Source organism: Carcharodon carcharias, chromosome 2 (genome assembly GCF_017639515.1).
Source record: "Carcharodon carcharias isolate sCarCar2 chromosome 2, sCarCar2.pri, whole genome shotgun sequence".
Lineage (NCBI taxonomy): Eukaryota > Metazoa > Chordata > Chondrichthyes > Lamniformes > Lamnidae > Carcharodon > Carcharodon carcharias.
Window position 1 is genome coordinate 2,372,859 of NC_054468.1, and position 20,666 is coordinate 2,393,524.

Here is a 20,666-nt window from a genome sequence, read left to right on the forward strand (position 1 = left end):
CTGATGAGGGCGCAGGTTCCTCCAGGGAGTGCGGACAGAGCCAAGCTTCAGGCACCACAAGCAGCCTGTCTGTACAGGAGGGGAGGAATGGAGGAAGAGCAATAGTAATAGTGGATTTTACAGTCAGGGGAACAAATAGGCGCTACTGTGGCCATCAACGTGACTCCAGGATGGTGTGTTGCCTCCCTGGTGCCAGGGTGCGGGATGTCACTGAATGGCTGCAGGGCATCCTGAAGGGGGCGGGTGATAAGGCAGAGGTCATGGTACATGTTGGTACCAATGACATAGGATGAGGTCTTGCATCAAGAATTCAGGGAGTTAGACAGTAGACTAAAAATCTCGGGTTGTGATCTCTGGATTACTCCCAGTGCCACATGCTAGCGAGCTCAGAGATAGGCTAATAGTGCAGATGAATACGTGGCTTAAGAGTTGGTGCAGGAGGGAGGGTTTTAGATTCCTGGATCACTAGGACCGTTTCTGGGGAAAGTGGGACCTGTACAAGCGGGACGGTCTATGCCTGAACCAGAGCAGGACTAACATCCTTGCAGGTGGGTTTGCTAGTGCTGTTGGGAGGAGTTTAAACTAACTCGGCAGGGGGAAGGGACACAGAATGTTAGCAGAATAGGGACACATCATAATACAGTAAAACAATCACGTCAGAGGGAGTACAGCTGCATTAAGCTTCAAGGGAGTAAGGCAAGGCTGGATGGCCTCTACTTTAATGGAGTATTACAGGTAAAACGGATGATTTAAGGGTGAGGATTGACACGTGGAATTGTGATATAGTAGCCATCACTGAGATGTGGTTGAGGGAAGAGCAGGATTGGCAGCTCAATATTCCGGGATACAGAATTTTCAGAGGAGGCGGTAAAAGAGGAGGAGGCATTGCATTATTAGTTAAGGAGTCAGTTACTGCAGTAAGGAGAGATGATATCTTGGAAGGGGCATCAAATGAAGCTTTGTGAGTAGAGCTTAGGAATAAAAAAGGGGCAGCCACATTGTTAGGTGTTTATTATAGACCCCAGATAGTCAGCGGGAAATTGAGGAGCAAATATGTGCACAATTTGTGGAGGTGTGTAAAGACAATAACAATAAAGTAATTATATTGGGTGATTTCAACTTTCCCAACATTAATTGGGATAGACATTGTGTTAAGGGCTTGGATGAAATGGATTTCTTGAAATGTGTACAGGAGAACTTTTTGGGTCAATATGTAGAGGGTCCAACAAGGGACGGTGCATTGCTGGACCTAATTCTGGTGAATGAAGCCGGACAAGTGGCTGAGGTGGTGGTGGGGGAGCATTTTAGTGATAGCGACCATAACATGGTACAATTTAAGCTTGTTATGGATAAAGGAATAGACAAGTTGCAAAAAAATGTTTTGGACTGGGGGAGAGTGGATTTTAGTAAAATAAGGCATGATCTGGCTAAGGTAGACTGGGAACAGTTACATGTGGGAAAATCTACAGAGGAACAGTGGGGGGTGTTCAAAAAGGAAATGGGGAGGGTACAAGCTCAACATGTTCCCTCTAGGGTGATAGGAAGGAGTAACAAGCCCAGAGAACCATGGATGACCAGAGGTATTCAGGATACGATGAGTAGGAAAAGAGGCTTTTAGCAGGTACAAGGGAAGCAAATCAGCAGAGGCATTAGTGGAGTACAGAAAGTGCAGGGTGGAGCTTAAGAAAGCAATTAGGAGAGCAAAGAAGGGATATGAGAAAACGCTGGCTGGTAAAAGTAGGGAAAATCCCAAGATATTCTATAAGTATATCAATGGGAAGAGGATAACCAGGGAAAGAAAGATTAGTAAGTGTGCGGATGACACAAAGATTGGCCGGGTGGTAAACAGTGAGGTTGAGTGTCTTGGGCTACAGGAAGATATAGACGGGATGGTCAAATGGGCAGATAAATGGCAGATGGAATTTAACCCTGAAAAGCGTGAGGTGATACACTTTGGAATGAGTAATTTGACAAGGAAGTATTCAATGAACGGCATGACACTAGGAAGTTCTGAGGAACAAAGGGACCTTGGCGTGTGTGTCCATGGATCTCTGAAGGCAGAGGGGCATGTTAGTGGGATGATGAAAAAGGCAAATGGGGCACTTGCCTTTATCAATCGAGGCATAGATTACAAAAGTAGGCAGGTCATGTTGAAGTTGTATAGAACCTTAGTGAGGCCACAGCTGGAGTACTGTGTGCAATTCTGGTCACCACATTATAGGAAGAATATGCACTGGAGGGGGTGCAAAGGTGATTCACCAGGATGTTGGCTGGGATGAAACATTTATGTTATGAAGAGAGGTTGGATAGACTTGGGTTGTTTTCGTTGGAGCAGAGAAGACTGAGGGGCGACCTGATTGAAGTGTACAAGATTATGAGGGGCATGGATAGGATGGACAGGGAGCAGCTGTTCCCCTTAGTTGAAGGGTCAGTTACAAGGGGACATAAGTTCAAGGTGAGGGGCAGAAGGTTTAGGGGGGATGTGAGGAAAAACTGCTTTACCCAGAGGGTGGTGACGGTCTGGAATGCGCTGCCTGGGAGGGTGGTGAATGTGGGTTGCCTCACATCCTTTAAAAAGTACCTGGATGAGCACTTGGCACGTCATAACATTCAAGGCTATGGGCCAAGTGCTGGTAAATGGGATTAGGTAGATAGGTCAGGTGTTTCTCATGTGTTGGTGCAGACTCGATGGGCCAAAGAGCCTCTTCTGTACTGTGATTCTGTGATCACAGATGCCAATCAAGCTGTTCCAGTACAGCTACAACACTGGCATCTACCCGGCTATGTGGAAAATTGTACACAAAAAGTAGGCCGTATCCAACCCTGCCAATTACCGCTCCGTCAGTCTACTCTCGATCATCATCAAAGGGGTCATCAACAGTGCTAACAAGAGGCACTTATTTAGCAATAACCTGCTCACTGATGCCCAGTTTGGGTTCTGCCAGGGCCACTCAGCTCCTGACCTCACTACAGCCTTGGTTCAAACATGGACAAAAGAGCTGAACTCCTAAGGTGAGGTGAGAGTGACTGCCCTTGACATCAAGGTAGCTTTTGACCGTGTGTGGCATCAAGGAACAAGGAGCAAAACTGGAGTCAATGGGAATCAGGGGAAAACTCTCAGATGGTTGTAGTCATACCTAGCACAAAGGAAGATGATTGTGGTTGGTGGAGGTCAGTCATCTCAGTTCCAGGACATCACTGCAGGAGTTCCTCAGGGTAGTGTCCAAGGCCCAACCATCTTCAGCTGCTTCATCAATGACCTTCCTTCCATCCTAAGGTCAGAAGTGGGAATGTTCGCTGATAATTTCACAATGTGCAGCAGCATTAGTGACTCCCCAGATACTGAAGCAGCCCATGTCCAAATGCAGCAAGACGTGGACAATACCCAGGCTTGGGCTGACAAGTGGCAAGTAACATTCACACCACACAAGTGTCAGGCACTGATCATCCCCAACAAGACAAAATCCAACCATCGTCTCTTGATGTTCAATGGCATTACCATCCCCCACTCTCAAAATCCTGGGGGTTACCATTGACCAGAAACTGAACTGGACTAGCCATATAAATACTGTGGCGACAAGAGCAGGTCAGAGGCTAGGAATCCTGTGGTGAGTAACTCACCTCCTGTCTCTCCAAAGCCTGTCCACCATCCACAAGGCACAAGTCAGGAGTGTGATGGAATACTCCACACTTGCCTGGATGAGTGCAGCTCCCACAACACTCAAGACGCTTGAAACCATCCAGGACATCCAGCCCGCTTGATTGGCACTACATCCACAAACATTCACCCCCTCCATCACCGATGCACAGTAGCAGCAGTGTGTACCATCTACAAGATGCACTGCAGGAATTCACCAAGGCTCCTTCGACAGCACCTTCCAAACCCACGACCACTACCATCTCTAAGGACAAGGGCAGCAGATAGATGGGAACACCAGCACCTGGAAGTTCCCCCCCAAGGCACTCACCATCCTGATTTGGAATTATATCACCGTTCCCTCACTGTCAGTGGGTCAAAATCCTGGAACCCCCTTCCTAACAGCACTGGGGGTGTACCTACACCACAATGAATGCAGCGGTTCAAGAAGGCAGCTCACCACTGCCTTCTCAATGACAAGGGACGGGCAATAAATGGTGGTCCAGCCAGCGAAGCCCACATCCTGTGAAAGATTAAAAAAAAATAAGAATGCTAATAATTTATCCCTTACACCATGTGCACTTATCTTGTGAAATAACCTTTGATGTGGCACCTTATGAAATCTAAGAACACCACATCTACAGGTTCCCCTTTAACCACCTTGCTTGTTACTTCTTCAAAGAAATTCACCACATTACACTTATTTATAGTGAAATTAATGTCAAGTCATGCCCATTCTGAAGCTTATTGACATCTTATATTTTATCACAGTTCTTTTCACTCTTAACTATACCTTCCAATTTGTTGTAATTTGCTCATTTTGAAATTTTACTTCTGATTCCTGATAAAATCTTTTATGTAAATGGTGAACTACACTGGAGCCAATACCAAGCTTTTTGGAATACGTTCATGTTCTGCCAGTCCGAGCAGCTACCTTTCACTATGCGCTGTTTTGTACTGGAAAATACAATGAATATATTATGCAGTCCATTTGCAAAGGCTTTTGGAAGTCCTTATATACCACTTGCATTACATTACCTTTGTCTATTCTTTGTTACTTCGAAGAATTTAAGAAGGTTGGTTGAATGCAATTGCTATCTTGGGACTAGCAACCAACACCTGAGTTATCCTATTGTATTTGCTTGAGCTAGAGATGAGAATAATATCCGTGTAATTCACTAATGTTTTCCTTTGAGAAACCTCCTGTGTGACCTCTGGATTTAACTCTTTCGGTTCTATTTGTGACAATACAAGTTAAACATTCACAGTACATTTTTGTCACTTGTGCTGTGTAAATGCATGCTGTTGTTAGTTTATGATTAGTTAAATTTAAAGTGCTTGTGGGGCAGCTGTTTTATGAAGTGCAGAACAATGAGCAAAGATGACGAAATTTCTATCTAATATTAGGCGTGTTCCTTGAGTCATTCTATCTCTGATCATAATTTTGTAAACATCAACCTTTAACTACCCAACAACCAGAGAATTAGGAGAATAACCTTTGAACTTCTGAGAGTGAGGATGAAATTGGTCTTCAGTGAAAGCATGAAACGGGATGATAACGAATCAGTAACTCGTTTAATCAGGTGGTTGTAAAACGGCCTGTCATTTGCTGTTGGCTGTTTTACGTTATTTCTATGGTGTCCAGAACTTTAATAATTTTCAAAATTCAGATAATTCTATTGAGGACAGCCTCTAGGTGAACATCCAATATTATGATTAGGCTCTTGTAGAAACAAGTCTCCTTTTCTCCACTCTGTCATTTGTTTCCTCTGAGGTCTGATTATAGTCAGATCCTCCAGCTTTTGTGCACATTCCACTTGTTCCAGCTGATGTGACAACTTCAATTATTTTATTACTTTTTCTTCCTTTTCTGCTGCTTCCCTTTTTCACTCTTTCTTTTGTCTTTCTTCCCCTTTTTGTCTTTCTTCCCCTTTTTGTCTTTCTTTGGGAACAGGTTTTTGAATGGTCCTAGTTCTTTTCGGACCATTAATCCCCGCCACCAAGCCTGGATCTGTCAGATGGAAAAATGAACATTGAGTTACGAATGAAGTAAGAACTTCCTGCTTATGGCTGACCAAAAACCCCGGTGGAGAAACAGAGGGAGGGAGATGAGTAGAGAGAGGGAGATGGAGTGTTGAGAGATTGGTGATGGGTTAGAAGTGGGTAAATAGAGACCAGAAAGCAGTGGACTGGGTCGGAGGGTGACTGGGGCCCAGAAACACATGCAGGGAAAGCAACAACATGGTAAGAGGGAGCAATCCTGAGAGAAGAGCAGTGGTAAAAGTGAAGGTGGAACCTGGGAATTTTATTGTGGGTAAATAGTGAAATGTTGTTTTCACTGGTGGGCCAGTGGGGAACTTGGGAAGGGAAACCAAGGACTTGTATTGGAAGAACCAAGGGGAAGGGCAGAGAATTGGGATAAGGATGGCATTTTCAGGATGGCAACCTGGAGTGCCACAGGGATCAGTGCTGGGGCCACAATTATTTACAATATATATTAATAACTTGGGGGGGGGGGGGAGTGAATGCACTATCGCCAAGTTTGTGGATGACAAAAATAGTTGGGAAGGCAAGTGGTGAGGATGACACAAGGAGTCTACAGAAGGATATAGACAGGTTAAGTGAGTGGGCAAAAACATGGCAGATGGAATATAATGTGGAAAAATGTGAGGTTATGCACCTTGGCAGGAAGAATACAAGAGATGAATATTATTTAAATGGAGAAAGCTACAGCACAGAGGGATTTGGGAGTCCTTGTGCATGAATCCCAGAAAGCTACGTACAAGTTCAGCAGGTAATAGGGAAGGCAAATGGAATGTTGGCCTTTATTTCAATGGGAATGGAGTAGAAAAATGAAGTCTTGGTAAAACTATACAAGATAATGGTTAGACCACACCTAGAATACTGTGAACAGTTTTGGTCCCCTTATCTAAGGCAAGATATACTGGCATTGGAGGCAGTCCAGAGAAGGTTCACTAGGTTGACCCCAGATATGGAGGGATTTTTTTATGAGGAGAGTTTGAGTAGGTTGGGCCTGGAGTTTCGAAGAATGAGAGGCGACCTTATTGAAACATATAAGGTTCTTGGGGGGTTTGACAGGGTAGATGCTGAGGTTGTTTCCCCTTAAGGGAGCGCCTAGGACCAGAGGGCACAATCTCAGAATGTGGGGGCACGCATTTAAAACAGAGATGAGGAGGAATTTCTTCTCTCAAAGGGTAGTAAATCTGTGGAATCCTTTACCGCAGAAGGTTGTAGAGGCTGGGTCGTTAATTATATTCAAGGCTGCGATAAACAGATTTTTAATCAATAAGAGGATCAAGGGTTATGGGGAAAGGCAGGAAAGGAGTTGAGGATTATCAGATCAGCCATGATCTCACTGAATGGTGGAACAGACTCGATGGGCCAAATGGCCTACTTTTGCTCCTACGCCTTGTGATCTTAAGGGCAATTAGTGTGTTCATGCTTCACTGCAAAAGTCTAATGAGGCAGAGACTTAAATATCATTTCAAAAGGAATGGGCTGAATACTTGAAAAGGGGACCTATAAAAGGGAGTTTGAGGCTATAGCAGAGAGCACTGGCACTGAGAGATGAATGACTTCCTTTTTGTAATCTCCAATTGTGGAAACTCTCCTTTATTGAGCTGAGAATAGGAGTAGTTAAGAAATGTTGTTGCTGAGCTGAGTTTAGGATGATGTGCCCTGTGAGCAGTGCTCCAGACACTGCGAGTGCTGCCCTCTGTTGGTTCAGATTGAATTCTGACACCTGGTTTCAACATGTAAAGTGCAAGCACAGATCAGCACTAACTGACGCTCCAATTCAAAGCTGACACCTTTACATAAAACCAGAGTCCAAGGAAACTGGCGGAGAATATGGGCTTGTTAAAAGTGGCACTGACTGAGGAGCCCTGTGCGGTCATTTAGGCTACAGTTTTAAGGTGAATATCAGTGGGTTATAGCTTTATACTAGATACAGGTAGAATATCAAGTTGTTATACCTACTGTTACCAGTTACATTTTGACTAATGTTTAGTTAATTAGTTATTTCTGATTGAGGGAAATATGAGTGTCACCAGTAATAGTATTAGTTATTGTACTTTGCGCATTATGTTTAACTGCTGATGGATTCAACCTTCCTCCCACTTCTGGTCTCTCTTCACCGCCCTCTATTTCCTCTCTCCCCATATTCTTCTCTTTTTCCTCTTTCTTTGTCTCAATTAAATTTCTACTGTCCACTAGGTGTTTCTCCTCTACCCACTGCTCTGTATACTACCTGATTGCTCATTATCAGTGTATGAGAGTCACTGGGCTATTCACCTTGTCAGGCATAGTGATTCTGGATTAGAAATTTAGCAATTAGAAATAAGTGGATATTTTTCGGAGTGGCAGGCAGTGACTAGTGGGGTACCGCAGGGATCAGTGCTTGGGCCCCAGCTATTCACAATATATATCAATGATTTGGATGAGGGAACCAAATGTAATATTTCCAAGTTTGCTGTGGACACAAAACATGGTGGGAATGTGAGTGGGGAGGAGGCTGATAAGAGGCTTCAAGGCGATTTAGACAGGTTGAGTGAGTGGGCGAATACATAGCACATGCAGTATAACTTGAATACATGTGAAGTTAGCCACTTTGATAGGACAAACAGAAAGGCAGAGTATTATTTAAATGATGATAGATTGGGCAATGTTGATGTACAAAGGGATCTGGGTGTCCTTGTACACCAATCACTGAAAGCAAGCATACAGGTGCAGCAAGCAGTTAAGAATGCAAATGGAATGTTGGCCTTCATTGCGAGAGGACTTGAGTACAGGAGCAAGGATGTCTTACTGCAGCTGTACAGGGCTTTGGTGAGACCACGTCTGGAGTACTGTGTGCAGTTTTGGTCTCATTGCCATAGAGAGAGTGCAGTGAAGATTCACCAGACTGATTCCTGGGATGGCAGGATTGTCGTATGAGGAGAGATTGGGTTGACTAGGCCTGTATTCACTGGAGTTTAGAAGAATGAGAGGGGATCTCATTGAAAAATTCTGACAGGGCTGGACAGATTGGATGCAGGGATGATGTTTCCTCTGACTGGGGGGGTCTAGAACAAGGGGTCACAGTCTCAGGATATGGGGTAGACCATTTAGGACTGAGATGAGGAGAAACTTTTTCACTCAGAGGGTGGTGAACCTGTGGAATTCTCTACCACAGAGGCTGTGGAGGCCAAGACACTGAATGGACTTCTAGACTCTAAAGACATCAAGGGGTATGGGGAGGGAGCGGGAGTACAGCATTGAGATAAAGGATCGGCCTTGATCATATTGAATGGCGGAGCAGGTTCAAAGGGCCGAATGACCTACCCCTGTTTCTATTTTCTATGTTTCTATGTTCTTGCCTAACACAGACTGGACAGTGATCAGAAGCAGGAACCCTGGCTGATTTAACTGGGGCTAGAGGACAATTGAAATCCTGCTAAAGTAATTGCGATAAGTTTTTTTTTACATATCTTTTAAATCTTAACAGTGGAAATATTAATACCTTAGTTGCCTTGAAGTGCTGTGCCTTCTTTGTCTGTAAGTATTGGAGTACAGCAGATACTCCCTGCTGGCAAAGTTCGTCTAAAGGCTTTTCCAATGGGTTCCTCTCTAGGGACAGGATTTCCAGTTTCTTCAGTTGGTCAAAGTTTGCTGGGAGATGAGTTATTCGATTACAGCTTGCTAGAAGCTTCTGCAAGCCTGTAGGATCACACCAAGTTTCATGAAAATCCATTTCTTTCTAACAGGCTGAAGCTAGTTCAAGTTTATTTTCAAGTGCTTCCATTTACCGCTGTTAAGTTCTATTGTCCATGATCCATGTTTCCAGGACTCAGCCCTCTCCAGTTATTGGAGATGATATTTCTATATCAGACAAATATTTCTGTTTGTGATGAACAGTCCATATCTACGGGGGCATTGGTTAAAAATCTGGAAGTTAAATCTGAGAACAAAAATAATGGGGCATGTGGTTAAGTGACGGGTAATCGAGCAGCCCAGACCTGAGAGTGTAAATTGGTCAAGAGCTAGTTTGGTGTTTTTCAGAGAAACACTTGTGAAGTTCGTGGAAGCAAGTCATTGATAGTATTGTTACCTAATGGTCTGCTGTAACAATCTTTCTAATTTTTTTTAATATTACTTTCCAGTTGAGAAATATTTGAATGCTGATAGGCAGACTGCACCAATAGTTTGCATTAGTATATTGAAAATGGCAACTGAATCTTTTCTGTAGAAAACAGGAAGAATATCTTCTGTCCATGACCTGTTCTTTCCTCAGGCATAACACAATCAATCATTTTATGAAATAAAACCAAAATACTAGAAATACTCAGCAGGCAGCTGTGATGTGAGAAACAGAGTTAACATTTCAAGTTGATGATCTTTCATCAAAACCGTGCCGGTAGCTCCTGAGGACTCTTTTGTACAGAACTTCTTGTTCCACAGACAATCAAGTAAAACTCAAGTTATTGATTCTTTCAGGCTGGCTATATTCTCCATTTTAGTCTCCAGTTCACTGGGGCTGAATTTTATGCTGGGGTTGGGGAGGCAGTCTGGCCTCTGCTTGGCAGCTCTCCCAGTCACTGTTTTACAGCCATTAGGCCTTTTACTGGTTTGAGACAGGATTTCTGCCCCTATTGGGAAGGAAATCCTGCTTCCAAGAGCTACTGGCCAATTAGACAGCTGGCAGCTCTCTTGCACTATTAGCACCACCAGGAACAGTGGCCACTGCTGGGACTGCAACAGTCTCTATTGGAAAACACAGGGAAATGCGAAGATTCAAAAAGGAGGCCAAGTTTCACCAGGCGGGATGGACATTTGGTGCCAGCCTTCCCCACCACAGGTAAGATTCCAACGATAGCAGCAAGAGACCATTTATTGGCCACTGATGAGCCTCAGTTGCCCCATGGGCTGCTAGGTCCCTCCTCGCCGCTGGTAAAATTGCAGTGGGGGTGGGTAGGTGGTGGGCGCTCTGTTGCTGCCATGATACCCAATTTTACAGTCCCACCACCCCCCCCAACCTGCCCGTCAACCTGTCCCTGGGAGCCATAAAATTCCAGTAATTGTTTTTGTGTTTATTAAAATTAAACTGCATAAAATCAGATTCTGTGGAGTTAAAAACAAAAACCTTGACCTCAGCTTGCAACTTTCAAACATGTAACACCAAGGTCCGAATTTTCATCTTGATAGAAGGGTTTGGCCAAAATGCTGCTGGAGCCCTGAATCCAGAACTTCTGCTCCTGAATCCAGGAGCACATTTTCGGCGGGGTGGGGGGGGTCAGGGAGGGGTGGTATTTTGGGCATGGGCAGTTCAAGGAGGCAGTTACACGTATTAAAGTTCAGCTGCATTCAGTTGTCTGCGATTTTTGTCACCCAGGTTTTGGAAACACGACCTGTGGACTTGATACTTTTCGGGAGAAGGTCTAAACTTACCAGAGTTCTTTGCAGAGCTTCAAAAAGTTTAACAAAGTGCCACAGAACTTCCACCCACTAAATCACAGATGTGTGGATGGCACCCAAGGGAGTTGGAGGGTGAGGCCTTTGGCTTTGGGAGAGCAGATGTTTTTGCCCCTCATGACTCAGGCACCCAGGTGGCAAGGAGGAGAATGTGCTAGAAAAGGGAACAGTGTGCGTTGTGATGAAGAGAGTGCAAAATTGGAGTGGCATCTTCACAATATTGCACTGTAGAGGCCAGTGAATGTGAGCAACATGAGGCTAGAGAGAGGAGACAATGTCAGGTGTTGGAGGCAACACAGTGTGCACCAGGCAATAGGAGGAAGAGGAATGAGGAGGGAATGCCGGGTTTTGCCCTGAGATAAGGGCATGCCGACTGCAGAGGTCACATCTCAATATGATTAAGAACCACTGCAGATAGTGGCTCAGGCTAACCCGGAAATTGGTCAATGCCATAGCAAGATCTCATACCACAGTCTGCCGATGCTCATGTCCTGTCCCCACAGTCTGCTGATCCGCATGTCCTGCAAGTGCTTCAAGAGCATTTGGGCTTGAATTCTTATGTAGACAGCTCTTCTAGGGCTCAGCCGGAGACCCCTGTGGATTCTCACAGTCAGCCGCACACGGCATCAAGGCAGCCACTGATGCCCTGTATGCTCATGTGGGAAGCACTTTAACCACCCGATGGATGTGGTGTTTCAGACACAGCCATGGGATTTGCAGATTTAGCAAGTTCCTCTCAGGCGCAGGGAGCTCTCGAATGGACTCATGTTATCATAAGGGGACCAACTCATCAACGTGATACCTTCGTGCACACGAATCCTTTCACTGGCTGAATGTGCAGGTGTTGTGTGGCCACAGCAAGGTTCATTCACATCTGTGCACAGCACCTTCGAGGTGACCGAGGAATTCCCAGCTGCCTCAGACTTGGCAAACACTAACACAGGTCCGTGATTGATTTCTGGGGAACAAGGGATACCCCTTAAGGGGGTAACTTATGACCCCCTTGAGGCGGCTGGTAACGGAGCCCACATAGAACTATAACTACAGTCACGTGGTGGTCCACAGTGTGATAGAGCAGGTTATTGGCATTCTCAAAATGTGCTTCAGGTGTCTTGACTGCTCAGGAGGAACACCAGTCTTCCCTTGCAAGGGATAGCAGTGGTGTGCTGCATGCTACACAATATGGCACTGCGGAGGGGCCTACAACCAGAGGGGGCAGAAGCCAGGTCAGAGTTACATCATTTGAGGAGGAGAATGAGACCCCTCTTCAGACTCATGGATCTGGCACAGGGGAGGGGGAGGATGGCAATGGCAGATCAGCTGAGGAGCAAGCTCATGAAGCCATGTCTGATTCTTTGTAGGAGAGGGTCATCTCCAGATGACCTAGATTCACCTAGGCTCTTGAAAGCTTATAAATAAAAGCAGCCAGTCCCGGTGAGCAGCTCCCATATAATAAACCTTTCATATGACAGCCATATATCCTCCAAGAAATGCCCATCCCCAACAGGAGAGAAAACCAGTAGCATATGCTGAAAGTCAGGACCTTAAACATGGCTGAAACCATGACAATTATAACCCTTAGCCTCAACACCTTGAGAAGCCTTTCATAACCTGGACCCTGCACCCATCTGTTAGTAGCTGCCAACGAGTTGGCCAAGATGCCATCCTATGACTGTTCAAACCATGGAGTGATAGTTGGGAGCAGTACTTTACATCCAAGACCTATAGATATGATTGTATATGCCAATAGCACTGCAGCTAATACAGTTCTGCAGTGTACGGCTACAACTGTGTGAATGCAGCTCCTTTAATTACCTTCCACGTTGTGCATCCACCACCTGCATCCAATATCAGGAGTGTGTGCCATCTGCAACATGCAATGCTGCCAGGAATCTCAGCTCCCTTCAAAACCACAGCCTCTACTGCCTGGAAGACAAAGGCTGCCAATGGGAACACCACCACCTGGAGGCTCCCCATCAATTCACTCACCATCCAGACTTGGAAATATATCACCGTTCCTTCACTGTCACTGGGTCAAAATCCTGGAACTCTCTCCCTAACAGCCCTGTAGATGTACCTACACCACATGCACTGCAGCGGTTCAAGAAGGCAGCTCACCACCACCTTCTCAAGGGCAACTAGGGATGGGCAATAAATGCTGGCCCAGCCAGCGAAGCCCACATCCCATGAATAAAAACAAGTGCAGTAGGAAGACCGCATAAGCAGACTTTTCCGGAACATACATGGTATCTTGACATGCCAAGTTTCCACTTAAGTGATCATGTAAGACTCCCGTGTGGATGACTGCCTTTGACACAGCACTCATGCTTGAACTGTACCTGATAAACTCCAACTGATCTTTGAGTCTGATCACTGATCCTCCCTTAAAGTTAATCATTGATGAACAAGAAATGCTGCTTAGAGCATCTCAATCCACAGCCCTTGGTGTACCACTACCTTATCTGAAGGCCTGGAGAAACAAACAACCTTCTATTGCCAGACAGACATGGGCATACCCTTACTCCTGATTGTATCAATGCAACATGGGAGACCTGGCATATACCCCTTCAGCATGTAGTCTTCAGTGCCACCGCGTAAGGAGTGCTTTCATTTTGTAAACCTTCTCATTGAGGGATTCAGCGTACAAAAGCAGACTGAAACATTTTTCAGTGTAGTGATGTATAGGAAAAATGTGCGTAGTTTTGATAGTGTCACCACGATGAACACATTAGTGATCGAGGAGAGACGATGCCCTGCACTGGCGAATGCTCCTATGAAGTGCTCCTTGTGCTGCCTTGGAGGAGGTAGAGACAGATTGTTCACCTCTCATGTGATGTAGCACTGAGGAATTTGGTGGCTGGCCTCATCGTGCAGGGATCTATTGGCGACCTACTTCAGACTGCAGCCTCTGCATTTCTGCAGTCACACCAGTCACTGGCATCTATGGAGAAGTTGAGGGCTCTGGCAGAGGGGCTAGGGAGGTGGAAGAAGATGAGGATGCTGAGGAACTTCCAGCACCTTCACCCTCCTCAATGACTTCCACAGCCCTGGGTCGGCCTTCAGGTGGGGTTGATGGGGCTGGCTGCTCGTGCATTCCAGTAACCGCTGTACCAACAGTTACGGGTACTCAGCCCCTCATGTATTCTGAGGATGTCAGTGTTCATACTCTGAGTGGACTGATGCAGGTTACTGAGGGAAGCTTCCACCTTTCCCTGGTGAGACACTGCTCCTGCATCCACTCCGAGCGTTGCTGCAAGTGTCTCTCCGTGAGATTGGCGAACCTCTCATGGTCCCAGGATAATGTGGAGCTCATGACGTCGATAGACTCCTCCATTTGAAGTGCGTGAGCTCGCATTGCCTCAGGGAACTCCACCATGTGTCAACACACCTGCTGCTGATGCTCCAAACACTGTTCCCAAAAGGTGAATCTTGAGGGTCCACGTTCTTGCCCACTGGAGCATCACCACGACTTTCCTCCCTCCTCCGAGGGAGTCTGTGCACAGAGGTCTCTGACTCTGACATCTCCTCCTGCACTCTGGTGCGATGATTTTCATCTTGTGCTACCAACTCTACATGTGCGCTACATCCCACCAATGTGCTGCATCTGAGTAGACGGAGTGAGAGATAGTGAGATGTGATGCCACCTCCTTGGACATCTCTTCCTCCCTTGATGTCCAAGGGATGATCTGACCTGGGGACAGGGGTGTGAGCAAGTGGTGCTAGAACCTGTGTGAGACACAAAGGGAGTTAATGTGACAAAGCCCTTCACATTGTGAGAGCACAGCCTGATACAGGCCATTGTCTTTAGCCATAATTGCACTGCCCTTTTCACTCAACCCAACGTCCACACTGCCTCTCATACCAACATCGCCCTGCGCTCCTTGAGCTGACAGCATCAACTCTACCATTACTGCCATGTTCCACCAGTGTCTTTAGCACCTGCTACAGATGCTTCTCCAACCCCGACAATGAGCTGGGAGGGTACCTCGCCACCTCCATTGCTGTCTCCTCTTCATTCCTAATTGCTCAAATTCTTATAGCTTCTGCGGTCCAGGCCATCACCCTGGTGTTATGGGCCCTCTTGTCCTGCAGATACAACATAAAGAGTGATGTTTGTCAAATATATAATGCTGCCAGGGAGAAATCTCTTGGATGTGTCATTGCATCACAATAGACATTAACACTTCTATAGTGTGCACCACAGGAGCGACTTGGACAGACAAGCCTGCATGCTTTGGAGAGGTATGTGCCAGGCCTCCCACCATTGGTACAGCTTTCGGATGTGAACTATCATTTGAGCCTCTGTGCACCTGTACTGAACAACTCTCCTTTCCAGATTACAGCAGATCATAGAACCACTTCCTACATTGGACCCATGGTTTTTGATGGTCCACTACTGAGCTCATGGCAGTGACGATCTTTTGCCCTCTTGGTTGCTATGGGTGCATTCCAGTCACCATGTGTATATAATTTAATTTTCTTTTCATTATTCTTTCATGGGGTGTGGGTGTCACTGGCAAGGACAACATTTCTTCCCCATCCATAATTGCCTTTGAACTGAGTGACTGTTCAGGCCATTTCAGAGGACAGTCAACCATATTGCTGTGGGTCTGCAGTTACATGTAAGGCAGACTAGGTAAGGATGGCACATTTCCTTCCCTAAAGGCCATTCACCAGAAACTGAACTGGACACCAATTGATGGCAGTTGTCATCATGACGGAGACTAGCTTTCAGATTTTATTAATTGAATTCAAATTCGACCAGCTGCCATGGTGGGATTTGAACCTATGTTCCCAGAGCAATTAATCTGGATCTCTGGATTATCGAACCAGTGGCACACCACTGTGTCACCATCTCCCAATAATAATATTGCATACCCAATAGTGCACACCATGTTTGGACATTCTGCTCCAGAGCTTTTTTTTAATTCATTGATGGTATGTGGTAATCATTGGCTAGGCCAGCATTTATTGCCCATCCCTATCTGCCCTCGAGAAGGTGGTGGTGAGCAGTTACAGACCATGTAGTGTAGGTACACCCACAGTGCTGTTAGGGAGGGAGTTCCAGGCTTTTGACCCAGTGACAGTGAAGGAACGGTGATATGTTTCCAAGTCAGGATGGTGGATGACTTGGAGGGGAACTTCCAGATGGTGCTTTTCCCATGTCTACTGCCCATGTCCTTCTAGATTGTGGTGGTCGTGGGTTTGGAAGGTGCTGTCTAAGGAGCCTTGTTGAATTCCTGCAGTGCATCTTGTGCGTCGGTGGTGGATGGAGTGAATGTTTGTGGATGTGGTGCCAATCAAGCGGCTGCTTTGTCCTGGATGGTGTCCAGCTTCTTGGATGTTGTTGGAGCTGCACTCATCCAGGCAGGTGGAGAGTATTCCATCACACTCCTGACTTGTGCCTTTTAGATGGTGGACAGGGAGCCAAAGGGAGTCAGGGGGTGAGTTACTCGCTGCAGGATTCTTAGCCTCTGACCTGCTCTTGCAGCCGCAGTGTTTATATGGCTAGTCCAGTTCAGTTTCTGGTCAATGGTAACCCCCAGGATGTTGATAGTGGGAGATTTAGAGATGGTAAAGCCATTGAATGTCAAGGGGTGATGGTTGGATTCTCTCTTGTTGGAGATGGTCATTGCCTGGCACTTGTGTGGTGCGAATGTTACTTGCCACTTGTCAGCCCAAGACTGGATATTGTCCAGGTCTTGCTGCATTTGGACATGGACTGCTTCAGTATCTGAGGAGTCACAAATGGTGCTGAACATTGTGCAATCATCAGCAAATATCCCCACCTTGACATTATGATGGAAGGAAGGTCATTGATGAAGCAGCTGAAGATGGTTGAGCCAAGGACACTACCCTGAGGAGCTCCTGCAGGAGCTGAGATGACTGACCTCCAATAACCACAACCAACTTCCTTTGTGCTAGGTATGACTCCAACCAGCAGAGAGTTTTCCCCCTGATTCCCATTAACTCCAGCTTTGCTAAGGTTCTTGATGCCACACTTGGTCAAATGCAGCCTTGATGTCAAGGGCAGTCACTCTCCCTTCACCTCAGGGGTTCAGTTCTTTTGTCCAGGTTAGAACTGAGGCTGTAATGAGCTTAGGAGCTGAATGTCCTGGTGGGAACCCAAACTGGGCATCAGTGAGGAGGTAATTGCTAAGCAAGTGCCGCTTGCTAGCACTGTTGATGACCCCTTCCATCACTCTACTGATGATCAAGAGTAGACTGATGGGACTGTAATTGGCCGGGTTAGATTTATCCTACTTGAGCAATTTTCTACATTGCTAAGTAGATGTCAGTGTTGTAGCTGGACCTGGAGGCCCTAGTCGCTGCAGGGCACTAACCCTCCCAATCCTTCTCCATTCTTGCCTCAGTGAGAGATTTTGGCATGAGAAATGTAAAAAGTAAAGGTACATAAGACTTCCAGCTTTGATAGGTCTCACGCACATTTGTCTGCTTACATGCATACATGCATGGACCATGTTCTCTAAATCATCAATGAGTAATATTGGTGGAGGGGAAGTGCATGGGGTGTGAGTTCTGGACAAATGAAGGGTAGACTGGGTTTTGTTCCTGTCTCTCCCAGATACCATGCTACGCTCCAAAGCACTAACTACCCTGCTGGGTTGCTCCCTCTGAGTCAGTGTTGTGTCATGAGATTGTGTGGCTTGAAGGGTCCTGGTCTGGAGGGAAGGACATGAGAGATGCCTCCATTTTCATAACTCCAGCAATGCTGAGCTGTTCACAAACATCTCTGAGGATGTTACTCTTCATTCTCCCCGCCTGAGGTTTTGGAGCGTTCTGAACTCAGCACAAACTAGAGATTGAAACTGGCACCTTTTTAAATGTGTGTGCTTTGGGTACATTGGATAAGGTTGAGACAGACTAACAGAAAGAGCTGTGTACCGTGGATGTCCGTGATTGATTCGGGTAACTCCAGCAAACGGTTTTCATGGCAATCGAGCACAATCAAGTTCTGGAGCAACCCGATTGTTGATGGCAAAAACTGAATCTCATTGTTTTCAAGATACAATTCTTTCAGGTTCTGAAAAACAGATTGCAGTTACAGTGACTGTGAGGTCCCCAATCATAGGCAGTAATTTTTCTCTATCTACCCTTTAAGTTCCCTTTAACATATAACGAACTTCAACCAAAACACCCCTTAACCCTCTAAACCAAGGGTGTACAACTCTAGTTTGTGTAAGCTCCTCTCGTAATTTAACCCTTGGAGTCCAAGTATTATTCAGATAAAACTACTCTGCACTCCCTTCAAGGTCAATATATCTTTCCTAAGGTCTGTTACCCAGAACTGCTGACAGTGATGCCAGGTATGGTCTAACCAGGGCTTTGTATAGCTGAAGCATAACTTCTACCCCCTTGACTTTTCTGTTCATCTATGGGACTTCCTGCCACTGACTTATTTGGGGTGGAGGCGGGAAAGTGGCAGGGTCCCAACCCACCACCCTCCCACCTAATTAAATGCCCCCTCTGCCACTCAATGTGCCACAGGCACAAGATTCCACCTGGGGCCTCAGTTTAACATTTCTTCTGAAAGTTAATGCCCCTGGGGATATGGCGTGGGAATGGAAGTGATTGGACTGCTTTACAGAGAGCTGACATGGGCTTGAGGGCCAATTGGCCTCTTTCTGTGCCATAATGACCCTATGATAGGACAGCACCCGCTCAGTACTACACTGGAATGCTAGCCTTGTTTTTGAGGCTCAAGTCTTTGGAGAGGACCTTAAATCCACAGCCACTGGCCTAGAGGTGAGAGTAATACTGAGTCACAGTTGACTATGCAACCTGTATATGTATTATTGGCAAACTTCGCTATGTGCCTTAAGCTGTTAAAAAATACAGTGAATATTTGTGGCCCCACACAGATCTCTGTGGGGCTCCACCAATCACATCCTGACAATTAGAGTACCTGCCCATTATACGGACTATCTGTCTCCTGCCAATCAGCCAGTCTCTAACCAGGTCAATAATTTGCCCTCAATTCCATGAACTTCAACTTTAGTGAACTTTCTTTTATGAGAGACTTTATCAAATGCCTTCTGAAAGTCATATAAGTAACATCCATTGACATTCCCCAGTCCACTACTTTAGTCACCGCCTCAGAATATTTAAGCAGATTCATTAAGCAAGACCTATCCTTTACAAATCCATCTCCAATCAGCAGAAAACTTGTAAGGTTTTAGGGAAGCTTGTGGTACAGTGGTATTGTCACCGGACTGGTATTCCAGAGACCCAGCGTAATGCTCTGGGAACCTGGGTTTGAATCCCTCCACGGCAAACGGTGGAATTTGAATTTAATAGAAATCTGGAATTAAAAGTCTGATGATGACAGTGAAACCATTGCCGATTGTCATGAAAACCCATCTGGTTCATTAATGTCCTTTAGGGATGGAAATCTGCTTACCTGGTCTGGCTTACATGTGACTGCAGACCCACAACATTGTGGTTGACTCTTAAATGCCCTCTAAACAAGGGCAATTAGGGATGGGCAATAAATGCTGGCCTAGCCAGTGACACCCACATCCCATGAGCAAAAAAAAAGGTGCCACTAATGCCCTTTAGGGAAGGAAATCTGCGATCCTCACTTGGTCTGGCCAACATGTACTCCAAATCTGAAGTAATGTGTGTTATGGCACAGTGGATAGTAAATGCTGAGCTACTCACAGAATCACAGGGCAGAAGAAGCCCTTTGGCCCATCGAGTCTGCACCAACACGTGAGAAACACCTGACCTACCTACCTAATCCCATTTACCAGCATTTGGCCCATAGCCTTGAATGTTATGACGTGCCAAGTGCTCACCAAGGTATTTTTTAAAGGATGTGAGGCAACCCACCTCCACCACCCTCCCAGGCAGCACATTCCAGACTGTCACCACTCTCTGGGTAAAGCAGTTTTTCCTCACATTCCCCCCTAAACCTCCTGCCCCTCACCTTGAACTTATGTCCCCTTGTGAGTGACCCTTCAACTAAGGGGAACAGCTGCTCTCTATCCACCCTGTCCATGTCCCTCATAATCTTGTACACATCAATCAGGTGGCCCCTCAGTCTTCTCTGCTCCAACGAAAATAACCCAAGTCTATCCAGCCTCTCTTCATAACTTAAATGTTTCATCCCAGGAAACATCCTGGTGAATCTCCTCTGCACCCCCTCCAGTGCAATCACATCCTTCCTATAATGTGGCGACCAGAACTGCACACAGTACTCCAGCTGTAGCCTCACCAAGGTTCTATACAACTTACCAACATCACCTCCCTACATTTGTAATCTATGCCACGATTGATAAAGGCAAGTGTCCCATATGCCTTTTTCACCATCCCACTAACATGCCCCTCTGCCTTCAGAGATCTATGGACACACACGCCAAGGTCCCTTTGTTCCTCAGAACTTCCTAGTGTTATGCCGTTCATTGAATACTTCCTTGTCAAATTACTCCTTCCAAATTGTATCACCTCACACTTTTCAGGGTTAAATTCCATCTGCCACTTATCTGCCCATTTGACCATCCCGTCTATCTTTCTATAGCCCAAGACACTCAACCTC

The 20,666-nt window shown here is 45.9% G+C and overlaps 1 protein-coding gene across 1 annotated transcript in view; it reads right to left on the reverse strand.

The window, feature by feature from the left end:
* Positions 1–4,705: 4,705 nt before the first annotated feature.
* The window catches only part of LOC121270411 (leucine-rich repeat and IQ domain-containing protein 4-like), a 76,588-nt gene continuing 60,627 nt past the window's right edge, over positions 4,706–20,666 (reverse strand). Inside the window, exons 3-6 of the mRNA XM_041175726.1 lie at positions 18,014–18,152; positions 9,159–9,355; positions 5,494–5,648; positions 4,706–4,784 (exon numbers count right to left, since the gene is read on the reverse strand). Coding sequence (XP_041031660.1) covers positions 4,706–4,784; positions 5,494–5,648; positions 9,159–9,355; positions 18,014–18,152 — 570 coding nt within the window. The remainder of the gene's footprint in view (positions 4,785–5,493; positions 5,649–9,158; positions 9,356–18,013; positions 18,153–20,666) is intronic.